Source organism: Heloderma suspectum, chromosome 3, assembly GCF_057233095.1.
Source record: "Heloderma suspectum isolate Gila_16-S chromosome 3, 16-S_ref, whole genome shotgun sequence".
Lineage (NCBI taxonomy): Eukaryota > Metazoa > Chordata > Lepidosauria > Squamata > Helodermatidae > Heloderma > Heloderma suspectum.
Genome location: NC_139460.1, coordinates 242,665,394 through 242,679,327, shown reverse-complemented (window position 1 = coordinate 242,679,327; position 13,934 = coordinate 242,665,394). Strand labels below are relative to the sequence as shown.

At 43.4% G+C, this 13,934-nt stretch overlaps 1 protein-coding gene across 1 annotated transcript in view; it reads left to right on the top strand.

The window, feature by feature from the left end:
* Positions 1 to 13,934, top strand: part of PLPP4 (phospholipid phosphatase 4) — an 82,871-nt gene that overhangs the window by 14,472 nt on the left and 54,465 nt on the right. Inside the window, 2 exon segments of the mRNA XM_084845664.1 lie at positions 350 to 413; positions 4,843 to 4,967. Coding sequence (XP_084701790.1) covers positions 350 to 413; positions 4,843 to 4,967 — 189 coding nt within the window.

The window sequence follows — 13,934 nt, the reverse complement described above, 5'->3', positions numbered from 1 at the left end:
TGCCATCCATATAGTTGAGGCCCACCATGAGTCCATCCATGTCTCTACTTAAGGGGGAACTTGTGGCTTCCATAGGCATGACATGAACACATGATTCAAGAGATCACATTGAAAACCAAGGAGAATCCGTTATTTGAATATTGTCAAGCTATCGGTTAAACTAATTGAAGAAACTAATTTCAACCTATTCCTGATTACTTGTTGTTGTTGTTCAGTCGTTCAGTCGTGTCCGACTCTTCGTGACCCCATGGACCATAGCACGCCAGGCCTTCCTGTCCTGATTACTTAGCAGGTTGCAAACACAAAATGTGGTTCTAGATTGTTACATTATATTCTTGTTGTTTTTTAGCTGTTTCCTTGGCTCTTGCTTTGAATGGAGTCTGCACGAACACTATTAAATTAATAGTGGGGAGGTAAGTCCTAAATATTACAACTGTTGTCTTGAACTGATTTATTTATTTACTTTATAACCCACCTTTCAGCCAAGAAGTGGTGCTCAAGACAGCTAACAATAATGTCAGGATTTAAAACAAAATCTTAATTAAAGCATAGCATAAAAACAAATAAGTTTAAAAAAGTGTCACTAGCTGTTGACTATACATTAACAAATTTCTACCAATGGAAATGACAATCAGGGAGTTTATATAGATAAAAGTTAGTATAATTGTAATTTCTAACTATTGCAGCATCAGTCCCTGTAAAATAAGGCAGTGCTGCATAGAGGATGGTCGACTAATGGCTTGTTCTAACAGTTTTTCTATGTTGTTTGGATGAAATATCCATTAAGTGTGGGCTCAGAAACACATCTGAAAGTGTTGTGGAGGCATTCGTCGCATCAGATTATTTGCAAGACTTTATTGTGCATAAGGCAGTAATAGTGGAGTCCTTTTAGGAAGCCATCTCAGCATTCCTTCTTCCAGTGACTGCCTCTCATGAACACTTCTTTTTGTTTCTTGTCAAGAGGTGTGCAATGGAATCATGACATTTCCTTTCTATTACCCATCAGTACATATAAATGGAAGGACAGGTTCTCAGGAAGACTGTAAAAATAAACCAGCAGCAAGGGATCTGCTATTCTGGCCTCAGAATCTGTGAAATAAAAGCTTATGGATTGGATCCAGACTTACTCATACATAGAGTAGACCCATTAAAATCAATGCGACTTAACTTTAGTCCCATTGATTTCAGTGGGTCTGTTCTAAGTATGAGTCTGGAGCCAAGCCTATGCAAATAAGCTTGGGGTGACAAGCCCATGATCACACTGAATGACTGTGGAAGTGACAGGAAATAGTTGGCTTTTTCCCTACTAGAGCACTGCATGGGGTAGCATTTTTGCAAAATGACTAGTCACAAAAGCTAAACAAAATTAAGAAAGGGTTGAAGACTAGGCATAAATTAAATTCTCATATCCAAAAAAAGTTACATGTGTTCATAAGAAAAAAAAAAAGGTAATAGCTGAATATGTAAAGAAAAAAAATGAATATATATGTTTATCTATTAAGTCCTACATATCTGGAAAAACATATCAAATATACGAGATGTAACAGCATAAGCACCTAGTGTACTTGGCATTTTTATACCAGTGTAGAGTATGGCGAGTATCCAAGCATCAGCAGGACTCACCGATAGTGCAATGGGGATTTAGTGCTTCGGATAGGAACCGGAAACAAGTAGAAACACTCATTTCCAGAATGGGGCAGGTCAGTGGAACTCGCATACCAGAGCTCCGCTGACCTGTCCTGATCCAGAAACGAACATTTGTGCTCATTTCGAGGCTTGCTGTATGAAGTGCAAAATGGCTGTCATGCAAGTGGTCAGTCCCACTTGCACAACGGAATTGGTGGGAGTGCAGTGGCCCTGTTGGATCCTGTCTTAATGGAATCTTTCTTCCTTCTTCCTCATTAGTGTGGTGTGTGGAGAGGAAGTTAGTTGTGGTGCACAGTTCTGGGGGAAGTGCTGTCTGACCAGAGACAGCCTTGGGAGGGGCTATATAAGCCTGTTTGGCTGACACCTCACAGCCATTTGTTTTCTTGTGTTTGTCAGCTACTTGCCCTTTCTTTGCATTGTATTGTAGGATTGAGTGAGTAATGATTTGGGCCCAAGTAGATTTTCCCCCCTTTTGACCCTGATGGGCCTATGAGGATTTGGAAACTCTTCTTTTATTTATTTGATTGATTGATTGATTAGATCTGATTTGATTTGTGTCCAAAAAATGGCATGCAAGATGGCTTACAGGCACAATTAAAATCGATTTCTGAACAGTTTTTGAAGGCAGCTCCATGTAGAGCATCTTACAATAGTCCAAATGGGCTGTAACTAAGGCACACGTGGCATGGCCGAGTCAGGCTTCTCTAGGAATGGGCGCAGTTAGTGCACTGGCCTCAGCTGCTGCTGCTCTGTCTTCTCCTTTGTCCTCCTTGTCCTTGTCCTTCTTTTTGCCTACTCTATGCTGCATGCAGGATTGGGCTTCCCTGGGTTATGGCAGAAGTGTAGAACTTCAGGCCTGGGGGCCAAATCTGGCTCTCCTAGGGTCCCAATCCAGCCCTCTGAGGTTTCCCACATGCTGTTAACTTTTTCCCCCAATCACAGATAATTTGACAGCTTCCCAGCTTCTGCACAGTTTTGCCCCCCCCCCCATGCTTAAAGGTTGAAAGACTGGCAGGAAGAGCTTTCAGCTAAAATATCCTGGTATTTTTGGCCCTGCCCATTTTGCCTTTGGCCCCTCCCACCAGTGGAATGCAGCCCCTGAGAGTTTCTCTGAAATGGAATTCGGCCCTCGGGCTGAAAGAGGTTCCCCACCCCTGGGCTGTGGGTTTGTTTGCCTTGTGGTTGTTCATGATTCTTTAAATAGGTACAACCGTGCAGTTTCAAAGGGAAACAGGATTAACTACGGAACATTTGTGACTACCTGACCCAATTACTTGGGGAATGAAGGGTTTCTATCAGACTAGCACCTCAGGCCTATTCAACTTGGAGGCAGGGGGATCATGAATTGGGGCTGGTACACCTTTATCCATTGTGCTTACCATCCACAGATGGTGACCCCTTTGGGGACGGTACACCTTTATCCACTGCAGGGTGGCGACTTGGACAGGCCTCCTTCAGTGCATCTTTGTGTGGTCTGTGAAAAGCCATGAGCACAACTGGATGTTCTTGGGTGGGGCTCACCTGAAAACATGGACACAGGAGAGGTGGAGCCTGTGTCACTCCTTCTGTGCCTAGGCGTTTAGATACCTGCACTTGGAGTGGTTTAGTTTTTTATTTAATAAATTTTTACCCCACCTTTTAGGGTTTTGACCCTCACAAGGCAGTTTTCTGACTCAGTGATCACATCATATTGAAAAAATAGCCCCAGATTCCAAGCTTTTAAATACAGTAAAATGCCAGTTAGAATAACATTAAATTAAACATTAAAATATAGCAGCGGCTAAAAACACTGCACTGTAAAATTACTCAAATGCATGCTGGAATTAAAAGAAGTCTTGAAGGCTCTCCTAAAAACCAGCAGAGAAGGGGCCTGGGAAGGGTATACCGAAGATAAGAGGCCACCAGAGAAAAGACCTTGTCACTGACACTCACTCACCTGACAGCTATGGATCAGAGAACAGGGCATCAGTTGCCAGCCTTAAGTATCAGGAGGTTTGAATGGGTGTCGGTGGTCCTTCAGATAGCTGTCCCCAAAACATTTAGGGCTCAGACATTAGGCAGATTTGACAGATGGAGGACAGGGAAGCAAAGATCACCTCCGCTGCTCCTCCTGCCCTACCAGTTTTAGCCCAGGAGGGCATAAGAATCTTGGAAGCCTCCAAGTTTAGAGTAGTGCTGCAACAATTCTTTTTTTACCATTCTCAGACAGTTTGATAGAAAAGAAATTGCTTTCAAAAAGAAATTCAATGGTGAAGAAATTTTGGAGAAATTCTCATGGGTTGGGGTTGGGTTTCTTGCACTTACCTTACTTATGAGCAGGGATGTGAGAATTCCCCACTGCTCGCCTCTCCTCCTGTTCATTGCAGATGAAAGTTGCAGATCTTTAATGTTTAGTAATATTGTGCCCTTTTGTTTTTCCCTTAGCATGTGTCTTGTCTCTTCATTCTCATATCCATGTGCAATGACACGCTTACTGCTTCTATAAATTGCTGTTTATGTCTTCAGCTAACTCCATCCTGTTTTATTTGTTTCTTACAAACCAGTGAACCTTTGTTCGTGTGGGGTGGGTGGGGGATCCATAATAGTCTGAGGTTCATAGTATACTTATTTTTGGCTTTGTTTGGCTAACTGAAATCTCTTTTTCTGTCAGCCTTGAAAGGAAGGCTTACAGTGAGTTGGAATTTAGTTGCCATGTCCCACAAACTCAACACTGAAATTCATTCACTGCATGCCACAAGTACCAAGACACTGTTTCGTTCTTTTAAAAAAATCCTGCTCGCACCCTTTTCCGGGATATATATACTAAACCTGAATTAGACTGCATTCTAATGGCTGGCTGGGGAATGTTGGGAGCTGTAGGCTGTCTTTTCTGTCTAAACATGCATAAGATCGCACCCTTAACCAACTAATTTTTGAAGAAACCTCTCTGAATTTGTAGCACAGTCCTTTGCATTCTGATGTGTGTCCCCCTCCTTAGCAACACGATTCTCTAAGCTGTTAGAAATCTTAACAGCTTTCATGGCCAGAGCACTTTAGATGAAAATAAATAATTGATTTCATTCAGTACCCGTGCTCAACACAGAGCAGGAGGAAATGAACTCCTCCAGCATAAGTAGCCAGCTTAATTGTAATGATCACTTCAGGTTTTACCAATGGGTGCTCTTCTGTTTCAAATGTCCGTGGTGTTTCTTGCAGACCTCGTCCCGATTTCTTTTACCGCTGCTTTCCGGATGGGATAATGAACTCCGAAATGCACTGCACGGGTGATCCAGATGTGGTGTCAGAAGGCAGGAAAAGCTTTCCCAGCATCCATTCTTCCTGTGAGTTCATTCAAATATTTCTCCTGGCAGTTCCTGGATGATTTGAGGTGGAAAGAATTTCTTCAGCAGGCATGGCATGGCTGAAAGTGAGGTGGGGGAGTGTTTTTGGAGGCTGGGTCTATAGGACCAGTGGAAATATTGCAACGTGGTAAGCCATCTTGAATCTATAGCAGGCCTGCATAATTTGTGACTCGACAAATTTAAATCAGTAATGCAACCAGGTGTGGTGGCCTGATAGGTGCTTAACCAATCTCTGTTTTTCCTGGGCCAGGAGATTTATGCAGGTGAGCTGCATTAGGAATGGCGCATCACAAGTTGTACAGACTTGGTTCAGCTCACAGGCCAGATGCAGTCTGCAGCACCTCCCCATCTGATCCATGGCCTCCTTATGCCCCCCCCCCATGTCTCCATTGGTGCCTAATTGCTGCAGGGGGGCATTTTCCAAATGTAACTGCTGTGCAGAGGCATCTTGTCTGTGTGTACATCTATGTGTAAATTTGTATGAATGTGTGTTTGTGAATGGTGTGTGCGCGGATGAGTGTGTGTGTGTTTCTATGAATGTGTGGGTGTTAAGTGTGAGTGTGAGTGTGTGTGCATGTGTGTGTGTGTATAAATGTATGTGAATGCATGGATGTGTGTGAATGGGGTGTGCGTCAGATTGTGGGGCAGCACCACCCATTCCCAGCACTGGCCTCACCCATTTTGAGCCCCACCTGTTGTGACACATGGATCCCCCAACACTTTACCACTGAGGCAAAGTGCTCCTGAGGCCAGAAAAGCTTCCTCGGACCTCTTTTCCAGTACAGGGCGGTTTATACATTAAAATTAGGGGGGAAAATGCGTCGGAGCAAACCCAGATAGGTGACCTCCTTTGTGGCTGTCTTTTCTGTTTGACAGCCCTTAGATCAGCGCCTGTCATTTCTGTGGGGATATTATTGTTGTTTGAGAAAAGAAGCTCTTACATAATAACCACTGCAGCTAGATGCACAAGTAACACGCTGAACAGATTATATTCAGAAGAATGCAGAAGAATCTTGTCATTGTGTGCATGTTGCTGTCGGGCATTTATGGAGAATGGCATTCCTCAAGCGCATTGCATTGGAAAGAATAAGTAATCGGCTTTGCAGAAACAGGTGAAACAGGACTATTGGTGCCGGAGACATGGCTGCCATCTAAAATCACAAAGGGCTGCTTGTATATATTCCTTTCAACACTCATGGCAAATCTGACTCAAACATATCTCCATGGCCAAGCCCTCCCCCAATCTTCATACAAAGAAACTAAAAAATCTTGCTGTGATACACAAGCCTACAAAAATGATCTATGTATGTATTTATTTATTTAGTGGCAAAAGGAGAAAAAGTTGTGCGGGCCTCTAAGGCTGCACTCGTAAATGCACCTCTGAGGGCAAACTTCCCCAACCTGATGCTCTCCAGGTGTTTTGGACTTCAACTCCCATCAGCCCCAGCCAGCATAACCAATGGCCAGAAATGCTGGGAGTTGTAATCCAAAGTACCTAGAGGACACCACCTTGGGGAAGGCTGTACTAGGGAATAAGTGCCACTGAATATAGTGGAACTTACTTCTGAGTAAACATAGCTAAGATTGCACTGTAGTGCTTGATTCACTCATGTGTGTATATCTCACTCTGTAATTCACCGTTTGATGACTTTCAGCTGAATGTTTGGACTGCCTTGTGGTGGGGGAAAAAATCCATTTTGTGTTTGTGGCAATGTGAGATGGTGGCTATGAAAGCTCTTTCTGAAGTTTGGGACAGCCCCTTCCCCACAGATATATGATCACTTGATGTAGCAGTTTGTCAAGCTCTAAACATGCACATGTAAACTTGACCGAGGTGATTTCTTGGTTGACCTGGCAGCTTTTTAATGATTTTCACTATGTTATTTCTGTTCCCTCCAGAGATGGTAGAGCTGAACTAGGAAAAGGGGAGACTTCTGCATTGTTTTAATGATATGTATAAGGCATCTATTAACTTTGGCAAGAGGGCATCTTGTCAGATTTGCCCCAATGAAGTGCATGTACAAACAAGCCTATTCCAAAGCAAGTTGTTTCTCTCTCTCTCTCTCTCTCTCTCTGTCACACACACACACACACACACACACACACGTACACAATAATCACACTGGGAATTAGCGTATGGTAGTAGGCACTATATAAATGCCAATAGGGAATTAATCAGCTCATATATAGCAAATAATCCTGGCCATATTAATCATATAAGGTGAAAAACCAAATGCACAGCATAGAAATCCATGATTAGGACTCAAGTATGTGGAAATTAGCTTAAAGGTGGGCTTGCTGTCTAAAGCGAGGGCTGCTATGCACAGAAGGCTAGTCCATGGACATGAGTGGTGGATCTGGATTCAAATGGACTGGGATAGAGTTCTCAGGCAGCTGTAGAATTCAGGGCTAGGCAAATTGGGGTTCTAAGACTTCTGTGAGAGAAGACGGGAATAAGGAGGTTGATGAGAGGAGAATAGAAATATCAGGGAGAGGAGAAACGTTCACGGTGGTTTGTCTCTAGCCATGGATGGAATGCAGCACACAGTCGTCGCACAAAATTATCATGGCAAAAGGAAAATATAATGAATGGGGCAACTAAATTCAAAACACACCAATTTCTAGCACCTTATGTGCTACCTCCTACTCCTCCTTGTTTCCTCTTTGGGGGAACTGGTGGTGTCCCACTAGGATAATAAAGACTCCAGATTACTTTGTGTGTTGCCTAAATCCTCTAGTGGATTTTGGCAATCACAGTCGGCATGGGCTTGAAGAGGGGACTATGGGATGGGAGCCTGGTCATGGTTTACTAGGAAGACACTGCACTATAGAGTCTGGGATTCTGATCACAAAGCTGATTTAAAAGGTAGAGCAAATTTCTTCAAGCACTCATACAAACACATGATAGAAAAGTGGATACAGAGGCGGAGGCTACAATTTGTAGGGAAAGGACTTCCAGAAGATAGGACAGGGCTTCAAAGACACTTCTCCAAGGATCCCTTTCTGAAGATTCTGGGGTGTGGGGAACCTTCTGCAGATGCTGTGGAAAAGCCTTGAAAAAAGGCTGGGGGCAGGTCACCACTTGGGCAGAAGTGGTGACTTAAGCCACCAGAACCAGGTGCCCTGGGGGGAAGGATCAATGAGACTTTCTGGCAGAACCCCGGGTTCAGTGGCTTAAATGTGATTTCAGCAATGGGATCAAGAGAACCACCAGGAACAGGAAGCTTGCCATGAACCAGGAACATATGGTGTCAAGACCCTCCAGGAAGCCAGGAACAATGACCGCTCAATCCCGGATTTTTTTAAAAGAGCATTTAGACAGAAAGAAAACGATCCCTGGGTGAAATGATTACTGAAAGAATAGCAACAGTGATATATCAGAGGTCTTTGTCCAAATCGAATCTGACTGGGATTTCTCTGAGATTGCTGTTGCCCACTGCTGTTGCTGCTGTCAGATTGCCCACTTAAGAATCGGGTTCTACACCTGACCATACTTGTCAATAGTTATACAACACGTTGGGAACATATGACTCTTTGTCTGGGGTGTATTCATGCCTACCTCCTGGTTAATATGCCCTCATCCCATTGTGAGGCACTCAATTTGGGTGTGGCTGATTAGGTTATATTGCTGAATCTTCTCCTGAGTACGTGACCAGAAATTCTTGACCCAAGAGGCTCTCACTTACTAGAATTTCTTGCTCATTTCCCCCAGATATACAAGCCCTCCAGGCTTGTCTGTATGCAGGTTGCCAGGCTGAACTTCTTAGAGTGACAACACACAATATACTGGGGTAAAGTGTTTCTCAGGCCCTTGGGCTGGCAGTCTGCCAACAATAGCTAGTGTTGTGCTCCACATGAGATCCAGGAAGGAGATGGAAGAAGGGAGGAAGAGGGCTAACCTTCTTTGTAGCCAGCCAATATGCCATAACATTACTCTGCCAACAGGTTGTATGGGAATGCCATTCCATTCATTTCAGCTTGCTTTCAGAGCCTGTTGCCTTAGGAAATTGTCTGTCTGTCTGTCTGTCTGTCTCTGTATGTGTGTGCTGTTGTTCCTTTTTCATTTGTTTTTTATGGTAGTGGAAAACATAGTTGGCTATCTCAGGAAAGAATGGCAGTTGACATGATTAAATCCATGATGCATCTCATGAAATGAGAATTAAAAGCAGCCAGCTACAGTTCAATATAATTTCTCCCCTTAAGTCTGAACCAAGGAAAGAAACCAGATGTGAAGGTACCATGATGTCAATCTATGGCAGTTGAAAGATGGTCTTCCTCATTCTGTTGTCAACTAAATGTTTGCTCTGTGAGGTTCTATTTTCTTGTCAGTGTTTGGCAAGGGATTTGATATAATTTTTAATGTATTATGTAGTATTACTTTAACCTGCTTGGTCCTGGATCTAGATCATCCATTACCCCAGATGGCTGTCTTGCACATTGAACAGCTCAAGTGAGAGCCCTGTATAATGTCAGAGGATGGAACTCACTGAAGATCACAGAAAAAGGGAAAGGTCATGAATGGAGAATGGAAATCCATTCTCATAGAAGGTTATTTTTGATCCTCAGTGATTTCCCTCTCATGTTTATTTTTTATTTATTTAAAGCATGTTTATACTGCTTACTATTAAAATTGTTTTGAAGTGGTTCACAACATTAAAGCATACATCAAAACCATATCCAAAAGTTCCCCTGCTCCCATAAACAATAAAACACATACATCAAAACATGTTCACTAACCTAGTGCCCTCCAAATGTTTTGGACCAACTCTTATCGACACCAACCAGCATAGCCAATTGTCAGGAATCCTGGGAGTTGTAGTCCAAAACATCTGGAAGGTGCCAGGTTCATGAAAGCTGGAATAGGTCATGTGTGGAAGCAGTGAAATGTGCAGAAGAACCTGCTGAGGTTACATTTGAACTGGCTGTTAGTAGTCTCTCATCAGAAAGGAGCTAAAACAGGCTCCATCTTGTGTGCCATCTAATACCCCCATTTCCTAGAAGGCACTGGGCCAGTTCAAACAACCCATGGCAACAAGCCACCCTGTCTAGGTTCACATGTTACAATAAGCTGTGGCTTGAATATCCACAATGGCAGCTGGCACTTGCCACAACTCACCATGGCTTACTTAAACCACAGTGGGTGCCGCCGATCATGCAGACTGGGTCATTGACATTCTCAAGCCATCAGGGGATGGTCACTGATTTGTAATATGTTGAAAAATAGATCCATCCCCTTAAGGTGAAGTTTGGAAACCATCATATGTGTTTTCTTCATTTACTGGAGCAACACGAGTGGGAATGATAATTCAAAATGCATTACATTTGAAATTGCCAGCTTCCACTCAGGTTGATGAGAAAACCATGCCGACTGGTGTGTGTGTGTTTTTGTGGTTTTTTTGCCATTTTCCTACTCATTAGAATGTTTTCTGTTTTGGATTGGATTGCTAATGTCTAAAATAGAAGAGGGCTTAAATTGGAGGAAATGCTGTTAGGAACTATTTTTTTTTTTACTTTATTTAAATTATATTATTGATATATCATCTTTGTTTTGGAGCCCTGTTCTTCTAACCCAAGATGACTTACAACAACAAAAAATGTAAACATGTAGATTTGCAGTCCATCTCCTTCTGTATATCCAACCTGGTATCTGCCAAGCTTTTTGAAAACCTGTTCTATCCTTCCACTTTATTAACATGCATATGTGCTGCCTTAGCACCCAATAAACCACATGCCGCCTGATCAAACAAATGGTGTATGGGTTCCAGGATCAAACTCTTCACTAAATCATGCCATTTACTCTTGGCACCAACTAGGGTGATTCTGTTGCAGGCTAATTATGACAGTATTAAAATATGTACTGTTTTATATGTCAGTCTGTTCCTACATTCTTGTTGTTCCGCAAGAAATTGCAGGTTTTGCCTTTTTATGCCTCCCTTTTGTCCTGGAGAAGGCTGGATGTTGCTCAAATGAATAGAAGGACAATTAGTAAAGAACTCATGGATTAAACTGTTGAACAAAAGCTGACAAAAGTGTGCAGTGCACAATGAAATGCCTAATTTTGCAGTGTTCTCAGTTATTTTATGGTCATTGGTGGCAGTTCAGTTGGCTGCAAAACAAAATGGAATGAGAGATGGAACTTAGGAAGAGAAAAAGAAGCTCTCTCTGACCTGATTTGCCCGACATGGTAAGCCACTGTGGGTTAGTTCACCTGCAAGGGCTCTGTGCCATGCCCCAGCCACCATTTTGCATATTACATGGTGCAGGCACATCGTGGCAGGGTTGCACTGCAGCTTGCTGTGTCATGTGAACCTGGCGAGGGTGGATTGTTGGCATGGTTAACAAACCACCTACAGCCCATGGCCTGTTTTAGGGTTGTAGTTGTGGGTGGGTGGTTAACCCAGGTTCACACGTCATGACAACCTACTGTGCAACCCTGCTGCAGTTTGCATATGCAAAATGGCAACTGGTGCATATCACAGAGCCCCAGGGGTGAATTAAACCATGGTGGCTTGTCCTGATGTGTGAACAGGCCCAGTAGTATTTCAAAACCTACCACTTGTTTGTGGAAAGAAGGCTTTGAGTGCTCTGAGGTATGTTTAGCATCAGTTTCTTGCATGTCAGAGAGTTTGAGCATAGTAGCTAAGGACATGAGTCAGGTAGTTGCCCTATTCAAATCTCAGCACACAACCACAAACTAATTGAGTGGCCTTACACAAGCCACATTTCTCAGACTCCCCTCCCCCATCTGCAAAATGGGTTTAATAATACTGATCTACTTTAAGGGTTGTAAAGGTCACTGAAATAATGTATGTGAAGTGTTTTGTGTACTCATAATAGTTCTATATAGATGCATTATTATTATGTCCCATGTCAGCTATGAAAATTAAGGACAAAGCCCATTACCCTGTGAACCTGTGGGAAAGATCCATATGAAGTCATAGTTTTATTCAGTGTCTCCCTCAGCAGCAGTAGCTCTTGGCTTGGCTCACTTGTAGAAGCTGTCAGGTGGCCACATGGGGGAGGGAGAGGGGGAGGAATGTGTACGTGTTGGTGCATTAAAAACAATCCACCCCAGAGTTATCCTTGAAGCAGCAAGGAATAAAGCAAAGGTACTTTCCAAAACAGGTGCCTCCAAAACAGTCTTCTTCACAACATGGTTCGCTCTAGTTGTTTTGGACCACAACTCCCATCAGCCCCAGCCAGCATGACCAGTGGGCAGAGGTGGTAGTCCAAAACATCTGGAGGGGGCCACCCTGGGGAAAGATGCTCCATAGGTTTTGTTAGAACAAGAACTCTCCTACATGTTTTGAGCACAGCTCTTCATCAGGGCCAATCTGTTAAATGATACTAAGTTAAATCATGAGAGTGCCTATGACTTCATTCTCTGGTGAACAAACCATCTTTAATTGTTATGCTTTTTATCCTACCCTTCCTCCAAAGAGCTCAGAAAGGTATACATGGTTTTCTCCCCACTCATTTTGTCCTCACAAAAACCCTTGAGGTAGGTTAGGTTGAGAGATAGTAACTGGCCCATGATCACCCAGCCAGCTTTTTGTGACTGGCTGGAGTTTTGAACCTGGGTCTTTGTTTGGATCCTTTGGACCAAATAATCAGAACAGAATGATAGAAATATTTGGAAATGAAGGGTCCTGCCTTAAGTTGGGATATTGGGTAAGGTGGTGATCAAGAACCTTCAACTCTGAAATTTTTTTGTTTCATTCCAACTCCTGCTTATATGGTGATTTACTAAGTCTTTAAGGGAGCAATCCTATGGCTCCTAGACAGCATCTGGGGGACCATAAGATTTTTTGGATTCCTGGATCTGAGGTCAGAGACATTGCTCCAACCTTGGACCCAGGTGTCTGAGCTCCCTGCCCCCTCCTCCTCGCAGCCAGCGTGGAGAGAACCATGCCAGCTGCCTCTTTGTTGTTGTTGTTCAGTCGTTCAGTCGTGTCCGACTCTTCGTGACCCCATGGACCATAGCACGCCAGGCCTTCCTGTCCTGCGCTCTCTCCCAGAGTGTGCTCAAGTTAATATTCATTGCATCGGTGATGCTATCTAGCCATCTCATCCTCTGCCGTCCCCTTCTCCTTTTGCCTTCAGTCTTTCCCAGCATCGCAAAGGTGAGCTTGGAGGGGAGGGAAAGGAGGTGGTTCTGTTGGCAGGGAGGGGAGGAGATCAAGGTGTCTGGCTTATGAAGAATCCTGTGGCCACCCCAGCCCCCTTCCCTCCCATTCCTCAGAGCCCCAGCTAGATGGGTGAAATCACCCATCTAGCGAAAATGCAGAGTGGGAGGAGCGCAGTGGCAAAGATTCTCCTGCTCTGCATGGGGGATTTGGAGGCTGATGGGCATCTGGATAGGATTGCTCCCTAAGGCTGTAATCCTATAACCACTTACCTGGGAATAAGCGCCATTGAACTGAATAGGACTTACATCTGGGTATACATATATAGGCTTGCACTGCAAGTCTCTATTTTTTTTTTTAATCATGAAACGTTCCATACTATTTGAGCATTTTGGTATGCCTACTTAACATTCATTTGGTGCCAACAATGTGTGCACAGTGGACCTGATCATTTAATTATCTGAATTATTGTCTGGCATTCTATACGGGGACCAATGCAATATGTGATTTAATTGAGTAAGACACAATGCACAGGAGTTGGCAGCTGTTTAGTGTACTTTAAAAGAAGAGGCAGACAGTATCTCCCCAGAAGTCTTGTGATAGGTTCAAGTGATCAATGCCATAATATCCATGGCTGGCCAAGAAGATGCTTCCATAAGGGAGGTGTGTGGTTGGAGTCCTGTAGGGTAATTTATCTGCAAATCAATAATGGTTCACTCTTTGAATATTTGTTGAAGCATTCCCACTGGACAAAAGTCACTTGTTAAGGGTAATCTTTGCTTTTAACAATGACATGCAGAGAGAGTGCATGGGAAATAAA